The following is a 20,135-nucleotide window of genomic DNA, read 5'->3' on the forward strand; positions in this document are numbered from 1 at the left end:
GGTATCGGCTGTTACATGTTCCGCATCGATGACTTTGATGTGGTGGATGCAACCATGCACGGCAACGCAGCGAGATTCATCAACCACTCCTGTGAACCTAACTGCTACTCTCGAGTGATCAATGTGGAAGGCCGGAAGCATATCGTCATCTTTGCTCTTCGGAAGATCTACAGGGGGGAGGAGCTCACCTATGACTACAAGTTCCCCATTGAAGACGCCAGCAGCAAACTCAACTGTAACTGTGGGGCCCGGCGATGTCGGCGTTTCCTCAACTGAGACATCTCTCGTATGAAAAGGGGAGGATCCTGTTTACTTGTAAGCCTTAAATTAAGGTGGATTGGGCTCGGGGAGGCAGCAGGCTGTCTGCACAGAAGGGGAATTAGCCACTATGAGACCGGTCGGGAATATTCGGCCGGTGAGAAGTGATATGTGGACATTTTTATAGATTGTAGAAGAGGAGCCTTGGATCTGCGCAGGAAGGTCAAATCTGGCAAGTTTCTGCTTTTGCCTGTGAAAGAGTTCAGACGTGCAGCTAACACAGCACCAGAACAGTAAATACTGCGGAGGAAGTGTTTTTGGTTTCCATTGCTGCAAAACATTTACCCAGATGTTATCTGAAAGGGGGGTTCCTGGATCAGTATGGACGACACCAACAGAATTTCTTTGAAACACACATCAAGCCTTATCTGTTTGAATCATTGCTGAAAACCTATAGCTAGGCTCTGAGAGATTCCTTATACGTTTTATTCATTTCTTGGGGGGGGAGGGTACGTCTGTCTGTTGTACACTTGTAATCATGATCGCTCCATCCTCCAGTGATGGGAATATTATAGCCCCATCCATGCAGTGGTGAAGTCAGTTCTTGAGCCATACATTCACCCAAACCTTTGTCTGTTTTACCTGACATTGAACATGTTAATACTTTTTCTTTTTAGATTCGTTTTTCCTGGGAATAACAAAACAACCATGGTGCTAAGCTTTGTAAGGTCTTTAACGTCTTTAGTTGGACAAAGATGTCCCGCAAATCAGGAATAGTTTTGCTGTTTATTCACCCTGCTGAGACCATTAATCTTAAATTTATGCACTCAAGCAGTACTCTTATCTTTATTGGAGTGTTAAGTGTCTGCTACGTTTCACACTTTAGATCATCGGTGTATGTGTGTCACATGTTGTCTTCCTGTGTTGACTTAAAAATAGATGTTTTCAGTGTCATATCCATAATGTGTCATTAAGACGTGTTTTTCTCTCTTGATGTACAGTGTATGTAGCAAACACTACCCAAGCCAAAAGTGAAGAGTTGTGGTGAATATCAGTTTTTTAATATATATTTTTATTACTCTCATGGCAGATGCTCATTACCTATTGCAATAAGACGTTGCTGCCCTACAGTTGCACATAAATAACCATCAAACGTAAAAAAAACTATTTTCATCTTTGTGACACCTGCTACAGTTTATCTCTTAATCAGGGAGATTGTGGTATAAAGCATTGCCACTGCGTGTGTGTGCATTCAGTTCCTGCACCAGGCCAAGAACAAGATGCACAGACTTTGCAGAAGAAGTTGCAGAAAACAGAGAGTCTGAAATGGAGCTGAGGGAACGCACTCAGCACCTTAAAATGATGTTTAATGTTGTTCTTAGTCGATGATCAGTGCCGTCACTGATGAGGGTAATCTAATTCACACACTGTTCAAATTGGTAGTTCTATTTATTCATGTTTTGATTTATATTTTTATTGGTAAAAGGTTGTGCTTTGTGTAAACGGTGGCGGTCTAGTGTATTAGGAGATCTCCCCCATTTGTATCTTTTGTTGTGTTTACAGCTGATGTCCTTTGTTTCACTAATTTACTTGAATTTTCTTTTGGGGCAGTTGTGTCATGCATTTAAGCCTTCATGACAGAAATTGTTCTAAAGCAGGTATTTTTAAAGAATCATTTTTATTTTATCTTTTTGTTATGGTAGATTACTGACGGTCTTAGAATCAGCCACAAGAGTAAAATGAGCACTGTTTGCCTCCCTAAGTCCATGATCATCTTTTTTTTTCTTTTACCCCTCACCCTTTTCAAACTTCTTAGAGCAAATGTCCATTATGTTTTTGACTTTTTATCTTAAATCCCCTTTCCCTCTTGCATGTCCAATCACTGGGATGGAGCCCAGATTAACTTGTGTCAATCACCTAGCTGACAACAAGAGCAGAGTCACTCCCAACTCCTTGCAAGGATTCTACCTCAGCTGTTTACACAGATGTTTGGGAATACTGATGCAAAAAGAGAGGATGATAATTTAAAGAGAAGCTTGGTTTTAATGTCCTGCGGAGCTGGTGAGTGTGAGTGTGTCTGCGTGTGTGTATGTGGGTGCGTCTGTGTCGTTTTGTGTGTGTGTGTGTGTGTGTGTGTGTCTGTCTGTGTGTGTGTCTGTGTGTGTGTTTGCAATGAAGGATGGAAAGCACTAGTCAAAACCTGAAGTTATCATGACCATCTCTCCCAGAATCTGTTAAGAAAGCTGTATGTTATATATACACACATATATAAAATATATATATATATAGTATATATAGTAGGGTTATTTTAAAGTAAGTGTAAAAGACAAAAATGAGAAAATATGTGATCTTTAAATTTACGTCTTTGTTACCATGTACAAATAAACCCTGGGTTTGTAAATATTTGTATACATATTTCTAAACCTGTTTAATTTTTCTATGCACTTTTTTATTTATAATGTTATTTGCTTAATAAAGATGTTAAGATGTTTGAACAATTCCATCTTTTATTATAAAAAGTCAAAGTAGAAAAAGAATAATGCCGCTGCAAGAATTGAGCCACAATAGTATGAGTATAAAGTCATGACATGCAGAGATTTAAATCATAATAAATTAGGTTGATTTGGTTCATATGTCATGCTGACATGATATGGGTTAATTGCATTACATGTGCATGTTTTAGCATTTCCCAACGGTCCATTGGCTCCTGTAGCGTCCGGTTATTTCAGCTTGTGAAAAAGCATGTGTTTGGACTACAGTGTAATGTCTCCCCTATTTAAATTTTGATTTCCCAGCTCTTTTGAAAAGCAGCACAAATAAGCTTCCTTAAATATCTTTCTCAGAGACAATCCCAGGCAGGGCTACGTGTCTGTCAGACAGTCTGAGGGGGATGCTGTCATTTCACAGTGCAGTATTATCATGCACAGCCGACCATAGCACAGATCATTTCTGTTTTTTTATTTCATTCACATAAAGCCCACTGAGCTTTAATCATCTTGCAATGCCCTGACTGTGCTCGTCTCTGCATGGGTCTAATTAATCCCCAGATGAACTCCAGCTGCTGCTTCAAAGCACATCTTGGTATTTACTCAGTGGTCAGTGGGTGAAGATAATGCAAATAACATGTTCAAGCTGTCTGGATTTGGTTGCACAAAGAAAAAATAAGAACGAGGAGCAGTTCAGGGCAGACAAATTAGAACATCATCAATTCAATTTGTGCAAAAATGCAGGTACGAGAAGGCACAAAAAGGGTTATACTGGCAGCCAGTCTTGTCCTGTAGAGACATGCTTGTCTGAACATCTTGATTCTTACCGGAGAATTGAGCATCAAGCTTGCAAGGGGTCGTAATACAAAGTAGTTGCCAGTTTAAATATTTTTTCGTGTGTTTCTCTAGTTATTTTGCGTAACATTTGGTTACTCACAAAAGGCAAATTAACCTTTTAAAAACCCCAGCAAACTGGCTTGACTTCTTTTTAAAAAACATGGGAAGAAGACAATGAGCAACAAAAGAAGAAACAATTCAAATATTACAAGAAAATTACATAAAAATTAGTTTTAATAGTTTTTTTTAAGAAAATGACCTGAAAAAAAAACCAAAAGTAATAATTTTGTAACATAATTTTAGATATGTAATTATGATAATTATTAGATACAGTATAGGTTTCCCTCGCCCTTTAAAAAGCTATTTTCTATTTTCTATTATCTTATTATTTCTTGCAATTTGTTAAATATTTCTTTTCTACAAAGCTTTTAAAAGAAAAATGCAACAATTTGCTCCGGGCTTAAATGGTTAAGTACTCGTGAAAGGCATCTGAAAGCAGCACAAGGAAAGTGATGTGACTCCAGGTTTCAAATAGTTAAGAAAAGAATGGTCAAAACTGAAGCAGTGGAGGCTGAGACAACCTGACATTAAGTCTCAAGGATGTCTCAAGCACCAAGAATACTGGGACTGCACATCCCATAATGCAGCAGGATGATATCTTTCATAAGACCACTGTCTTGAATACATGCTCTATATGGTGCCATGAAAATTCCTAAAATGTAACCAAATATCGAGCCACAGATTATATTCTAAAGCTGTTTTTATAAACTGAGTTCTTAACTGAAAACGATGTTAACAATTGATAGGGTATCCCTTTAATTTTTTTTTCTCATCTGCATCAAACTACTCTGCCCATATTTTTTGTTGATGTTAACATTGATATGTTCAATACTGATTTTCCATCAATTCTTTATGGAACTGGCTGAACATCTATGATTTAAATATCACAGCAATGATCAGAAATACAAACATCTGTCACAGGTTGAAGGAATGTTACACCTGCAGCATCACATTCACTTCTAGTTTGGCGAGAGCAGCGATGGCGTCGTTGCGCTCCATGTGTCGGAGCAGCTTCACCAGGTGTCCTACTGTCCAATCAGGTTGCCTGCTGGTGACCCCCTCCAGCACGGCTTTCAAAGGACTCTTACTGTCTTTCATGGAGTAGGCGTAGGTAATCCAGGTGGCAGGGAAGGAGCAAAGAGACGCCAGGTGTTTGGTGTTCTTGACTCCATGAATTTCTGGATCCAGCAAAATTACAAGCTCTTCCAAAACATCCAGGTTGTCCAACACTGACTGCAAAGGTGATGACAGGATGTTGGGACCTACAGAGGAAAATTGAGGGGGATTAAAACGTAATATTTTACCAATTTATCACATCAGTGTGTTTATATAAACACACTGATGCACTCGGACCCAGGGGAGGAGCCTATTCTGTAAAAGGGCAGGAGGCTCACCTGGACCTTATTACCACACTGAGACACCTGGAAGCGAGCAGCAGAGGCCAGCCTTTGTTTGATCTATGATTTTGGTAGGTTCCTTTTTTAAAAATACATTTTTTACCACATCATTTTAAGTTAAATTGTGAAGCCAAAGTATTTCTTTTAGCAGATAGTGTTAAAGATACATTGTTAAAAATGTGTTAGGTAGATTCTTCATGTTTGGTGACTGACTAAACCTTGGAGTGATTGCTCACACATATCAGCCAAGAAACAAGGTATGCCCACACATATCTTATTGGTTTTATTATTGATACAAAGCTGGTTAAAAATTGGTAAAGTATCCCTTTAATGTTACAGAATGACTCAGCTACAGTACAATTAAAACAGCAATAAAATTTCCACTCACTCAAAATTTCCACCAGTTCATTGTTAGCAGATGGAGCAGGCAGAGAGGAGAACCCTGCACTGATGTATGAAGCTCTTCTGCAGTAACTCAACACTGTGTGCTGACCTCTGTTAAACACTAGAATGAAAAATAAACCGTTATAATTAAGACCAGAACCACCCCAGTATAATTATATAACAGGAGGGTGATAGGCAGCTATTTTGCAGTTTCCCAGTCTGTGATTTGACCAAAGAAGACTATCTTTTCTACTTTAGTGCTTATTTATCTGTGTTTAAAACTTAAAGTTTCAATGTACAAACCTCTTTTCCGCTTCATGTAGATTACACAAGCAAACATCACAATGAGTATGACAGAAATCAGGATCACCAATGGTACTACCCCTGTAACAACTGAAAAAGATCAAGGTTAAATTTAAAGTTTGAATAAATCTGCTCCGTTGTCAAGTGTGTTTTTAACTTACATGTTGCACTTGGACCAGATACTGGGACTGTCTGAAATGAAAACAGAGTGAACCGTCCTGACTGTGTGCTTTTAAAGCCAGCTCAAACAATGAAACCATCTGTCATGTTCGGCCAAAAACAATGTTTGTGTTTGGGTTAAAACTGGCATTAGAAGAAAACTTAGAAGAAATACTTTAGAAATCTCTGACAGAGTATTTAATTTTTTCACTTAGTTAGTACATGTAACATAAACACAGGCCCGAAATACACACACGCACAGGACCTCTACACATGCATTAAACAGCGAGATGTCAGAGTTAGGGGGGTTCCCATCGACAGCTGCCCTGAGCAGTTGGAGGTTAGGTACCTTGCTCAAAAGCACCTTGGCAGTGCCCAGGAGGTTCACTTGCACCTCTCCAACTACCAGTCCTCCCTTCATAAGAGGTGCGAACAGGGACTTGAAGTGGCGACCCTCTTGTTCCCAAGTCAAGTCCCTATCAGCTGCTGCTACTGACTTAAAAAAATACTAGAATAATTTAGATTCTGTTTTTTTCTTTGACTTTTATACACCAAACAATAAATGCACAACAGTTTCTAAGATAGTAAAAAAAAGAAAAAACACTGGTGCCAATACAGTCAAATAGTCTTGTAGATTTGTATGATCATATCTTAAAGTGAGTGTCAAGTGTGAGTCCTAAACCTAGATTCACATACAACTGGGGCTTTTTAAAAAACACAAAAAAACACAAACACAATTGTGAATCTGTTTTTTGAAACTGTAAAGCTTTTGTGCAAAAACCTCCTTCGTGCACTCACTAATCCTCTGGTAATTAAATCACACACAGCAACAGATGTCTTCCAGATTTAAAAGTTAAAGCTATTTGTTCTGCTATTTTGTACACATGGAAAAAATTTGATTAATCCTATGACACCTGGATTGACATCTCTTTTCTTGTGCAGCATTCAGAGGGCTTTCACAAGAACTTCAACCTTTGGACCCTGGGCAAACTGGTTTGATTTGTCTATACACACACAGACACATACAGACAGACAGACAGACAGACACACACACACACACACCCACACACACACACATATATAGTTACATAACTATAATTCTTTTTGAATTACTTCTTCCAGGAAATTTTCTTGTATTTTTAACTCAAATTCTTGCAAGTTGGGTAATTTGGGTAGTTTGGGTAATTTCTCCAGTTGCACATTGCATTCTTCCAGTGTTTTTGAAATCAACCCAAATCGCTCAGGTTTCAAAGGGTTAATTTGATTCAAACGTTTTAACATATTTGAATGTTTCCAGATGTTCTCACACATTACTATATTGCCACATACAGCCATAGTTTAACCCTCGTGTGACTCCACATAGGCTCGACTAAATACCACACACCGGGGCTTTAAATGATTCAAACCATGAAACCGGGGGGTTTCTTCATGTGGGTTCATTTCCATCTAAAAAGTATGCCATGACGTTGTCTAATAGGCAAATTTCCTGCGTTAATCACTAACAGCACACAGCTCTGCTAATAGACTTGTTCTGCTGGCTATAAAAGGTTAGTAAGGCTATATGAATTACCTTTGCTATAGGGCTGGAGAAAGTAGAAACATGCTGCGATGTTGGTTCCTGCAGACAAAGACAATGACATCATGCACTGAAAACAACATAAATATACATCATGTCTACCTGATGTTTGCGGTCAGCACACTCACTGTGGTAAAAGCTCCTGACGTCCCGCTTCTATAGAAATTCAGAGTAAATTGTAGTAGTATTTACTTGGAAATGAAAAAAAAAAATGGAAAATTTACATGACTTTTCTATAGACTAACGGAGGTAAGTACATGCAAACTAAGGGCTTTTGTGGGCTATAACTTAAACTTTTTTTTCATCTGACATATCGACGGCTGCAGTTTACTTTTGTTTGCTTACCGTGGTTCCTGGCACCGGGTGTCAGTAGTGACATTGCACGTGTGTGTGATAATGTACCCGGGCGAACAAGACGAACAGGTTTGACAAAAGGCACTGCTGCCATCGTTAAAGGTAACATTGGCAATGCACTCTGTGTGGGGGAGGTCGTGCAACCCTCCGTCGTCATCTCTGCCACAGTTTGGCGTGATCTCATACCCTGAAAACAGCAATACAATATTAATGTAGTAAGATGTTAATTGCCCATTAGAATAGGACAGAGATCGAATAATAATAATGGTCTATTTGTTTTAACAACACAGGGTATACGGGCTACATGTATGCTGTATTGTTAAAAAATAATATTAAACCGACTTATTCTAATATCATTAATAGAATAGAACAGAACAAAATAATAATTATGATGACCTACCTGGCTGTACAGGACACAACACACATTTTGATTTTTCCCTGTCCCAGTAGGTTTTCAGATCATGGCAGTTCTCAGAGTAACCCATGGTCAGTTTCTTGAAAGTGCATGAGCGCAAGAGAAAAGCATTCAATAGACTAAGCTAGACTAAGCTACCGCCCACTGTGTCAGAGCAGGGACAGCATACAGGGGAACAAGGATTACTTAGTCAGACCGTTTGATATTTATTGCGGGGGACTTCAAATAATTTTCCAAGTACTGGTGGGGAGTTTTGCTATTTTAACTTTAGCAACTTCACACTTTGAATAATAATTCACAATTTTAAATGTCCTCAGAACCCTAAACCATCAAGCTGGATTGAAAAGCACGTTTTCTTTATAAATGTCCAAAACTGCATAATTTATCATAACCAGAAATTGAGAAATATGGTTATTAATATGGTTATTCATGGTGGATGGATGGTAACATAAATCCATAAAGTAATTTGTAACTAAATCTGTCAAATAAATGCAGCAGCATTTTAAAAAACAAACAAACACTAAATTATTGTACAAGTACCTTAAAACTCTACTTCAGTACAGTAAAAAGTAAATGTTTTTCATTGCTTTCCACCACTGGAGATGAGTAGGTCTGGCTGCAGCTGCAGACACTTGATAGTTCCAGACAGGTTCCATAAATTTGACACTAAAAATTTGACATGCATTGTTTTTGATTGGCTCTCATTTGAATTTGCACTGCTTTTATCTCATCAGGAACACAGCACATGTCAGGAGATCACTGATGTCAGGAGATGCAGCTGTGCGCTCGTCCTCCCTATTTCTCTGTTTCTGTCACCCAAATAGAGCCGCCTATTTTGTTGGAGAGTTGCAGCATGTAGCGTTTGTCTCTGCTTGCTCAAAGTAGTACACTTTAAATCTTGTTCCCTCAGCGTGTCAGGCAATGACACTGCTGTGTTGCTGCTGTGCTGTGCCACTGGGGCACATCTGCGGCATTATGTGATGCGGCATTGTGCAGCAGATGGGCATGGAACATTATTATTTGGTCCCTTAAAGTGGGTATAAACCCACAAACATAGGAAAGGTCTTGAAAAAAAAAAGAAAAGAAAAAAAGAAAGTAAATATAACTATCAATCTAAATTTCATAAAAACTTTATATCTAATTGTTAGGTTTACTTAAAATTTAGCTGTATGTACTTTATTTTGTAAAGTTGTTGCAAGTTATAAATTACAAGTGAAATTGGAATAAATAGAATAAACAGTTTATTTATGACAGTAAGAGATTCACGGTTTAAGTAATACTAGAAATTTGGTCTATTGTCCATCCTCCCTGAGCTACCACTTATCGTGGTGGAGGGGTTTGCGTGTCCCAGTGATCCTAGGAGCTCAGTTGTCGGGGGCTTCATGGCCCTGGTAGGGTCACCCATGGCAAACAGGTCCTAGGGGAGGGACCAGACAAAGTGTAGCTCACAAGACCCTTATGATGATGACAACCAATGGTCCGGAGTTCCCCTCACCCAGACGCGGGTCACCGGGGCCCCCCCCCTGGAGCCAGGCCTGGGGGAGGGGCTCGATGGCGAGCACCTGGTGGCCGGGCCTTTACCCATGGGGCCCGACGCATGGCTTGGGCTCTGGAACCAGTCTTCTCGAGAGGGGATGGACTCTCTTCCACTCTGGAGTTGCCACTGGTGAGAGGCGCCGGGCAGGGGTGGCAATACTTATTGCCCCCTGGTTTGGTGCCTGTACGTTGGAGTTTACCCCAGTGAATGAGAGGGTAGCCTCCCTCTGCCTTCGGGTTGGGGGACGGATCCTGACTGTTGTTTGTACCTATGGTCCAAACAGCAGTTCAGAGTATCCACCCTTTTTGGAGTCCTTAGAGGAGGTGCTGGAGAGTGCTCCTTCTGGGGACTCCCTCGTTCTGCTGGGGGACTTCAATGCTCACATTGGCAACGACAGTGAGACCTGGAGGGGCGTGATCGGGAGGAATGGCCCCCCCGATCTGAACCCGAGTGGTGTTTTGTTATTGGACTTCTGTGCTCACCACAGATTGTCCATAATGAACACCATGTTCAAGCATAAGGGTGTCCACATGTGCACTTGGCAGCAGGACACCCTAGGCCACAGTTCAATGATCGACTTTGTAGTCGTATCGTTGGACTTGCAGCCGTATGTCTTCGACACTCGGGTGAAGAGAGGGGCGGAGCTGTCAACCGATCACCACCTGGTGGTGAGTTGGCTCCGATGGTGGGGGAGGACGCCGGTCAGACCTGGCAGACCCAAACGCATTGTGAGGGTCTGCTGGGAACGTCTGGCAGAGTCTCCCGTCAGAAGGAGCTTCAACTCCCACCTCCGGGAGAGCTTCGACCATGTCCCGGGGGAGGACGGGGACATTGAGTGGGCCGTGTTCCGTGTCTCCATTGCTGAGGCGGCCGACCAGTGCTGTGGCCGTAAGGTGGTCGGTGCCTGTCGGGGCGGCAACAGCCGAACCCGCTGGTGGACACCGGCGGTAAGGGGTGCCGTCAAGCTGAAGAAGGAGTCCTATCGGGCCTTCCAGATGGCTTCGAAGAGGTTCTGGACCACCATCCGGCGTCTCAGGACCTCGACTCGGGACGTTGTGGATCGGTGGAAGGAATACTTCGAAGACCTCCTCAATCCCACCGACACGCCTTCCGTTGGGGAAGCAGGGCCTGGTGACTCGGGGGTGGGCTCCTCTATCTCTGGGGCTGAGATTACCGAGGTGGTCAAAAAGCTCCTCGGTGGCAGGGCCCCGGGGGGGGAAAAGGTCCGCCCGGAGTTCCTCAAGGCCCTGGATGTTGTGGGGCTGTCGTGGCTGACGCGACTCTGCAACATTGCGTGGACATCGGGGGCAGTGCCCTTGGACTGGCAGACTGGGGTGGTGGTCCCTCTTTTTAAGAAGGGGGACCGGAGGGTGTGTTCCAACTACAAGGGGGATCACACTCCTCAGCCTCCCTGGTAAGGTCTATTCGGGGGTACTAGAGAGGAGGGTCCGCCGGATAGTCGAACCCCGGATTCAGGAGGAGCAATGCGGTTTTCGCCCCAGTCGTGGAACTGTGGACCAGCTCTGGACCCTTGGCAGGATCCTTGAGGGTGCGTGGGAGTTTGCCCAACCGGTCCACATGTGCTTTGTGGACTTGGAGAAGGCATTCGACCGTGTCCCTCGGGGAGTCCTGTGGGGGGTTCTCCGGGAATATGGGGTTTCGGACTCCCTGATACAGGCTGTCCGTTCCCTGTATGACCGGTGCCAGAGCTTGGTCCGCATTCCGAGAGCATAGTTCTCAGCCGGAAAAGGGTGGCGTGCCCCCTCCGAATCGGGGACAAAGTCCTGCCCCAAGTGGAGGAGTTTAAGTACCTCGGGGTCTTGTTCACGAGTGAGGGAAGGACGGAACGGGAGATCGACAGGCGGATCGGTGCGGGGTCTGCAGTAATGCGGACTCTGCATTACTGACCGGTCTGTCGTGGTGAAGAGGGAGCTGAGCCGAAAGGCGAAGCTCTCGATTTACCAGTCGATCTTCGTTCCTACCCTCACCTATGGTCACGAGCTTTGGGTAGTGACCGAAAGAACAAGATCGCGGGTACAAGCAGCCAAAATGAGCTTCCTCTGTAGGGTGGCTGGGCTCTCCCTTAGAGATAGGGTGAGAAGCTCGGTCATCCGGGAGGAGCTCGGAGTAGAGCCACTGCTCCTCCGTGTTGAGAAGAGCCAGATGAGGTGGCTCAGGCATCTAATTAGGATGCCTCCAGGACGCCTCCCTGGTGAGGTGTTCAGGGCACGTCCCACCGGTAGGAGGCCCCGGGGAAGACCCAGGACACGCTGGAGACTATGTCTCACAGCTGGCCTGGGAACGCCTCGGGGTTCCCCGGGAAGAGCTGGATGAAGTGGCAGGGGAGAGGGAAGTCTGGGTTTCCCTGCTTAGGCTGCTGCCCCCGCGACCCGACCCCGGGTAAGCGGAAGAAAATGGATGGATGGATGGATGGATGGATGTCCATCCTTACTTTAACCCTCCACCTGACAAATGATGCATATAAACCAGCTAGACTTGTTACATTGTTTGTGGGCTATACACGGAGCCAAAAAGTGATAATAAGACTGCTTTAAGCGCAGAAGTACTGTAAGTGCTTTGCCCCTTGCAACACTTAAAGCACTGAATTTTCCGTCTTCCCTTTTTAAGTTACCTCATTCTGTCCCTGTTGTCAGTGTGTCCTAGTAACTGGTTTAAATGTTACCAAATGCACTTACTGTGAGCAAAAATCCTAGAGTATGTAGTCCAAATATCAAAGTTAGTTTAAAAAAAAAAGAGAAGTGAATCATATTTTTCTGATACAGATCTAAACAAACATGACCAACCAAAGTGTCTTAATACCAATTTGGAAATGAAAGCAGAGATGCAGTCACAAGGATTTAGTCTGATATTGTCATTTTGCTGTTGCAGCATGACTATTGAATGTCAGTGTGTCAGATATCTGCTTAGGAACCAATTTTTTTAATACTGCTCGATATGGATAATAGTAACTCTAAAACTAAAAATGAATGATGCAAATGATAGCTTTGTCCCGAAGGATCATTGGGAAGTTGAATTTCTGGTATTTATGATACTAAGAGGATATGTGAATCATGTTGCAAAGACTGCAAGACAATTACTGTAAATGGTGATTACGTTTTTTAAGCATTTGTTATCCACAGACCTTTTTTTAAGGCATCTAACCAAAAATTTAATTAATCATTTAAGGACGAGGGAACTGGGATTGCTAATATGCTAACTCATTTCTGGGTTTTAGGACCTGCACTACTCTACAACTCTGCACATTCAGTTTATAGGCCTAAAACAGCCTTTATTCAAAAAACAAAAACAGTGTAAAAAGATCTGATGACATCATCAGTTTAATCTTAGCCAAGCTACAGCAGCATGGGACTGGGGATGGCGATGCTGGTCAGTGAGTGAATGCACCACTTGGGTCTGGACTGAAATATCTATATAACTATCAAATGAACAGTCACATAATTTTCTATGAACAATCATATTTCCCAGAGGATGAATCCCGCTGACTTTTGTGATCCTCTGACGTTTCTTCTAGCATCATCAGCAGCTCAAAGTTGTAATTTGTCCATCAGCTTCTACTCTACTCTGTGTTTATTTATGATTTGCAAATGTTAGCGTACTAATGTGTACCAAGATGGTGCACATGGCATAAACATCATACCTGCATTACCACCACCTTACCACCTCACTGTGCAGCTAGCATGGCTTAGTCTTGTTTAACCTTTGGAAAGCTCTTGCAAGAGGACAGCTGTTGTAACAGGCTGATTCATACACCCCATAATAAGTAAACTGACCTTCTCTTAACATAAATTTACTCCCACTTGTCTGCTCACATAGTGAATTATCTACAAACATTCCTTTTAATAATGTGTAAATGTATTCCCACATGCTTACAGTATTTCCTTTTTTCAGGGTGTAGTGATTATCCTAGCCATGTTCAGGTGCTTTCTTTGACATGTTATTTGTAAAATCAGGAGGAATTACAATATTGTGTGAGTAACTTATTAATCAAAATGTTATTGGATAGGCCAATTGGAAAAAAAAGTCTGGAATATGCTATTGGAATTATTATAGACTTATAAATAAATCTGGTGTTGTGAACTAAATGCACTCAGATTGAAACTGTGAGAGAGGGGAAAGTAATTGTCACTCTATTTGTTTGTTTTTCCTTTTTTTAAAAAATGAACTGTTGTTTGTGTTGTCTGTTGTTTACACAGCTAACCGGAACATGGCAGTTTCTGGTGCTACACTGGTTGTATAAGTTGGCTGATAGACACAATTGTCAACTTGTTACACTGGGTGAAGTGGGCAGATTCCAAGATCTGGACCTCAGGCGACTGTGTTTGACCAGTAATGTACGCTTGTATGTCAGAACCAATCGCTGTACACTTTTGTCACTCACAGTTCCCATTATGCTGGGAGAGTACACTCTACAGTAGGAGCTTATAAAGTCGCATAAAACGGCCTTCTAATAAATTTTATTGTTCCTGGTTGTTGTGGCGCAGACACCACAAAAAAAGCTGTTCTTTAAACTATGAGAAAGTTCCTCCAGTTTGATCAGTTCTCTGGCCAGATGCTCCCACAACTTGTATTTGTTTTTATTTTATTGCAGAGAACACAGCATTGAAATGATGAGTCAGTCATTTTAAGTTTAATTTTCTTTAGTGTTTAGCTTAACTGAACACTGGTCACTGAGAAGCCTTTTTGTATGTAATTTTATGGCCTTGGAGCACCATGGCTTCGGAGTCAAATCCAGTCACTCTCATTGGTTTGACTAGAGACAGGAATCTCAAACAGTCTGGCTAAAAATCACAAGGGTAAAGTGGAAAAAATATGACCTTTTTGTAATTTATTGTGAAAGTACCACTTTAAAGTTCGTATTTACTTTTGTTAATTATTAATTTTATAATAATTGACAGGGTCGTGGTCAACATCCAATCATATGCCACCTATGCTGCTCATCTATTGCCTATTTGCATATACCCAACATTTGAAGATACATTGATATTTTGTACAGTCAAGATAGTTTGTATTGTGTTGGGGCATGTTATATTCGTAGCATTATTCCTTGAAGTAACTATGATCAAGGCTGAAGGCAGAAATCTCGCCAAAAAAGCAGGGATTTTTTTTTTTTTGAAAAGCAGGAAATTAAATATCTTTCACTCAGTTGTCAGGAAAAGCCCTTTTCCTGTTATGTTACTGACTGTTCTAGACAGTCCATGAATGATAGTAACCCTGAGGAGCATCTTTGGTAAAATAGTTTCACATATAAAGTGTGGCCATTCAGTGGCATCATTTCTCTGAGATAAACAAGTTAAGAAGAAGAGGCACCGATCAGACCAGGTTTGTCAATGCTGAAATAGGTTGTTTTTAGTACTAGCTACTAGCATCTTGTTTTTGTTTCATTATTTGGTTGCATATTCTTTCACCAATTATTTTCGCCTCCAGCTGGCTTTGTTTTCAGAGTATGATGCTTGTGCTCTGTCTCTATTTCTTTTAAAGGTCTAGTGAGTAGGATTTAACAGCATCTAGTGATTAAGTTGCAGATTGCAACTTACTGATACTTTTCCCATGTGCTAAGTGTGCAGGAGAATGGTGGCCGATGCGATAATGCGAATGGACCTATCTAGAGCCAGTTTTTGGGTTTGTCTGTTCTGGGCTACAGTACAACAATATGGTGGACTCCAAGAAAGAGGATTTGCTCCAAATGTAGGTATAAACAGTTCACTCTGAGATTACAAGAATACAACAATTCTTATTTTCAGGTTATTATACTAATGAACACAGTTATGAATATTATATATCATTTCTGTCAACAGATGCCATGGAGCAGTGACTTTATGTAGTGACTGCTCCTGGTCAAGAAAAAGTTTGGCACATAATTCACCTGCAGGGAATTTTTGTTTACAGTTGCAGTTTTCATCAATTATTTACATGTTTTCTAAGCAAACACTTCGATGAAACACATCAAACTGTCAGCTGACAATTTTGTTAATAAACTGCTGCAAAAAGAGCTGGCATTTATGTTTTACATAAAGCTGTTCAGTCCCAAATTGAAATAAGCTGTGTGTTGTCATGGAATCGACAATTTACTTGATATGGCTGGTATTGCTGACATAGTAGTATAGTAGTATTACACACCATTACTGTGCCTAGTTTGTCATGTCAAAATTTGGAAAAGTGAAACCATTTGTCATTTTGAAACTCACTTTGAGTCAAACATTCACAAGATTTTTTTTTCTCAAAATTTTCCACAAGTGGTGGACTTATTAGACCGTGGGAGCACAGCCTTCCCTTTTTCATTCTTTCATCCATCCATTACTGTTTCGACGATGGAGATCACACAGTGACATCTTGTGGCAAATAATGTGTACTTCAACTTTAAAACAGATTAGGCATTTCACATTTTTGGCAGAAAACTAACAGCCACTTCCGTCTCAGTTTTACACACAGGAATGATGTGCCAAGCCAAAACGTCCTACATTGACACTGAGATTGAGTGGGGCGCTCGCTTTGAGTCCCGCATGAGTCCGGAGAAAGGCTCCTTCAGAGCGGACCTGCGCCGGTTTCACACCGCCCACCAGGTCCCACTGACCCGCTGCAGCGCCAGCCAGGCCCACCGGTTAATGACTCTGGCACAAGACTCCAGAGCCACTAAAGACTGGGGGACCTGGACTAAGACAAGCAACCGTCTCACGGTGGATTCAGTTTTGATAATATCCCGGAGGAGAGAGCGTCTGAGGACAATGAAAGTGAAGGGAGTTCAGGAAAACACGCACCGCTGTCTTAATTAGTTGCACCTCACCTGCATCGGTAAGCTAGCTCTCAGTTGTTTTGCTAGATTTGATTAGCAACGAAGTTACCTTTAGTTAGCTTTATGTAAAGCCCATTCCTGCATTTTACAGCAGTTGGTCAATATCAAGTGTCAAACATTTCTCAAAATTCATAGTCATTTTAACCAGTTAGCTGAAAGAAAACTGTGGGAATTTCTTCTAATGTCCAGTTCGTAATCAATTTCTCCTCATGCTGCTAATTTTCGAGCTATTCTTTTAACATTGAAAACTTGAAATTTGTGTTCACAGTTAATGAGCATTTGGCCAAATGTGTTTACGCAATTGATAAAACTGGTATTAGGGACTGTGCTTTATTTATCAGAGTGGTGGTGTGACTTGTTTTTTTGTATCTTTACTCTCCCAGGTAATATAAATATTCAAAAAGCCACCATAAATAACACTATTTAACAGTTTCTGGCCATAATAAATGCTGTGATTTTAAAGATTAAAAGAAAATGTGGCTTTCAAAACTTTAAACACTTGAGGGTTTGGGGGATCTAATTATATCTAATATGGCCTGCTACCCTTTGAAGTTGAATGTCCTTACCCTAGGCCAAATAAAAACACACAACCCCCTACCCAAGGCTTAAAAAGTATTTGGATTCCCCTCCAAGTTTTCCACACACCCCTCTCCTCTTTTAAATAATGAACTACAGGAAACACAAGTTTGCTTCACTGAAAAAGTTTTGTAGCTTCATTTTTAGATATATTGTGTTTTATTACTTACTCAAATGTTGGCTAAGCTGAAAATGTGAAACTAATAATTTCATGCCTGATATTCTTTATTTTGTTAGAGCAAAAATAATTATAATATAATTTGAGAATTTGGAAATTAGACTAAAAAAAATAGTTTTCAACCTGATAAGTATTTGTATTCAGTCAGAGCTTACTTTTATGTTTGTTACGATCTGGTATGATGTACAATATAAAAGAAACCCAAGGTGTAAAATAAAGTAAATCAGAATAAAGACTATAAGTCTGTTTGTAAATGCAGGTCAGATATTTTATTGAGCGAGGAGATCCAGTGAAGAAGATCCAATGAGTCCAGTAAACGGTGAACTTCCCAGCTTGAATCCCAGGAATCTGGATCTGCAGCGCCACTGGAATACCCGGATGAACTATCTGCTTTTGGTAGGATCGTGTCAGTCACCTTGATTTGAACACATATTTTATTTAAAGAGTGCACTCTGACATTAGGTTGACTCTCACCACTTCTTCTCCAACCTAGCTACCAAAATAAATGTTGGTATTTTACATTTCTGCATACCATGGATATATAACATATAACTGGTATTAAGTTGGGGATATATTTAAGCCTTATGTTTCAACAATGCTGTGGTAATCAGTGGTTAGATTTTGGAAGAAAAATATAAAATCCACGTAGTTATGGTAAGGAAAATATATGTTTTGGCAAAAAATGCCCACAAATTGGGTGGCACAATCCCAATTGGAAATGCAACCATGTCTTGATAAAGAACCATTTTTTTGTGTAACTGTCCTCAGTGGAAACAGTGATGGGGAGCTGAAAAACAGCTACATTTGGTGGCTTTTCATTTGGCGTTTTATTGTTTGTTGGTCTTGTGCAGTGGTCTTTAGGTTGACAGGCTTCTCGCCTCAGGATCACACCATCCACCATCCCTTCCACCTTCCAGTGACAAAATCAGCTCGTATACTATGTCACTTTAGAAACTTTAGAAATTGCTATGATTTGTATGAAATGTACAAATGTATTAGTGGATTGCAGAAATGTATAATGCCATCAATTTCTTCTGGCAAAAGAACTGTTTTCCTCTTTGGTCATCAAATACTTAATTGGTTGTTACTTAAAACTGAAATCCCACATAAGGAAAACTGATACAACTAAAGAGAATTTTCTTTGGTTTAAAGTTGGGATGCACGATAATATCAGCACATCATCAATTTCAGCAGATATTGGCTTTAAATGAAATATTGAATTAGGCCAATGTGCTGATTATTGCAGTTATCACAAACTGATACGTAAATGTTTTTAAATTGACAAAGTCAACATGTGCAAAACATAAACCCTAACTTGAAGTATTTTCCATATTTTCCACAATGAAAGAGTATGACATACACAGCAAAGCATTGTGTTTTATGTCTCCATCTGCTGGTGGCCCATTTGGATAACAGCTTGTATAATATGACGTTAATTCCACTACAAATGAGACTTGCTGATCACTGAAATTGGGTGGGCAAAAGTGGATATGTCTATCTGCATATCTTGTATCAACAAAAAATCAATATTGTGCATCCCTTTTATTTTTCATATTTCTGTAAATGTGATGCACTTTGCCTTGGCTTGCTATTCATGAGCAAACTAGAGCTGTGGTTTAATGAATTCACTGCCGTTTTGTTGTTGTTTGTTGTACCCAAAACGTATCTTTTCTGAACCTAGGAGTTGTACTGACCCGGGAATGGGTTGCACTAACAAAAGTAAGAGGATAGATGTTCTTTTAGACTGCATTCTTGGTCTGCCACAAAATATAACCCCTCTCCATAATGCAGTGTCTCTCTGCCCCGCTATCCAGTATTTTATGTTGGGTAGGCTACACACTCCCTTCCTTACGCTTTTGCTCTTGTGATTTTGGTCGTGGAAAGGCTAAAAACAGACACACATCTTAAAACTTTCTAGATGCTTGGTATAGCTCTCACTAAAGCCCTGTATGAGCACTGTGGTAGTATGTAGTATCCCATGAAGCGCTCATTGGATTTCAAATGAGAAAGTGCTGTTTCATGTCATGATGCCAGACCAACTACTCAGCAGATTAAAAAGGCCTGGACCAAGGCAAGCCTAAACTTAGAAAACATCTGCTATGCCTAGTAAGGGGTTGCTAAACTATGATTGGACAACTTCTGTTCAGAGTAGGAGTTAAGCTAAGGGCTGATTCCATTTTATCTGTGCCAGTTTCAGGTTCCAGGTATTTGTGCAGTTTCATTGACTAAAGTGGGGCACTTAAATATAACAGAGTCTGAGTTATTGTTATTAGTGACACCTGTGCTTTTCCTACAATGACAAGGTGAAATGGCTGCTGCAAAATGGGCTCTTTAAATCATCAAATGTGCTGCATTAATGCCTAAATGTATTCTCAGTTAAAGTGGATTATCAGTCTCCGCGATTTCACGTGCTGTACATGTCATGTGTAGACACAGGGACCCCAACACAGACTGCTGAACAACAAACACTGATCACAGTATTGCATTTGCTACTGGACCAATGCAATGATAAAAAGCAGTTTTGGGGGGAAATCAGTACCTTAATCTGCATGAGAAAAAAAAAAGTTTTTTTATATAAATTTCAAAATGTAAAACACCCTTTATCTTGTCATAAGTAAGGTATACAGTTTCTTTGCATAGTTTAATGATCATTAATCGTATCCTGTAAAGACAGGAACATTTGGAGTATGAAAATTAGTTAGAAATTGTTTAAAGCATGTACTTGACATGTATATGTATGTGTACGATATAGAGCCCCCCACTGCAAACTCAGTTGTTTTAAAACCTCTTTTGTTCCTTCCTCT

General features: G+C 40.8%; 2 protein-coding genes and 1 long non-coding RNA gene across 6 annotated transcripts in view; 2 read left to right on the forward strand and 1 right to left on the reverse strand.

Moving 5' to 3' along the window:
• kmt2bb (lysine (K)-specific methyltransferase 2Bb) overlaps nucleotides 1–2,756 on the forward strand; it is a 28,286-nt gene extending 25,530 nt beyond the window's left edge. For all 3 annotated transcript variants that reach the window (XM_042490498.2, XM_042490499.2, XM_088084098.1), the window contains exon 36: nucleotides 1–2,756. In XM_042490498.2, the coding sequence (XP_042346432.1) occupies nucleotides 1–276 (276 nt within the window). In that variant the 3' untranslated portion in view covers nucleotides 277–2,756.
• On the reverse strand, nucleotides 2,748–8,373 carry igflr1 (IGF-like family receptor 1). 2 transcript variants are annotated; one of them, XM_042490547.2, is made up of 8 exons: nucleotides 8,215–8,373; nucleotides 7,806–8,001; nucleotides 7,589–7,616; nucleotides 7,455–7,502; nucleotides 5,887–5,917; nucleotides 5,726–5,815; nucleotides 5,427–5,543; nucleotides 2,748–4,903 (listed from the first exon to the last, which is right to left on the reverse strand). In XM_042490547.2, exons 1-8 carry the CDS (start codon nucleotides 8,297–8,299, stop codon nucleotides 4,575–4,577), a joined length of 924 nt encoding a protein of 307 aa, XP_042346481.1. In that variant the 5' UTR covers nucleotides 8,300–8,373; the 3' UTR covers nucleotides 2,748–4,574. The 2 variants fall into 2 exon arrangements, with proteins under 2 accessions (XP_042346481.1, XP_087940245.1); XM_088084119.1 differs by lacking the exon at nucleotides 5,427–5,543.
• The window catches only part of LOC121946121 (uncharacterized), a 22,656-nt gene continuing 7,583 nt past the window's right edge, over nucleotides 5,063–20,135 (forward strand). The window contains exons 1-4 of the long non-coding RNA XR_006105992.2: nucleotides 5,063–5,109; nucleotides 15,345–15,472; nucleotides 16,205–16,576; nucleotides 17,591–17,727. This is a non-coding gene — a long non-coding RNA (uncharacterized LOC121946121). The remainder of the gene's footprint in view (nucleotides 5,110–15,344; nucleotides 15,473–16,204; nucleotides 16,577–17,590; nucleotides 17,728–20,135) is intronic.

The sequence above is a fragment of the Plectropomus leopardus genome, chromosome 11 (assembly GCF_026936395.1).
Source record: "Plectropomus leopardus strain MGB_pleo_1.0 chromosome 11, ASM2693639v1, whole genome shotgun sequence".
NCBI lineage: Eukaryota > Metazoa > Chordata > Actinopteri > Perciformes > Serranidae > Plectropomus > Plectropomus leopardus.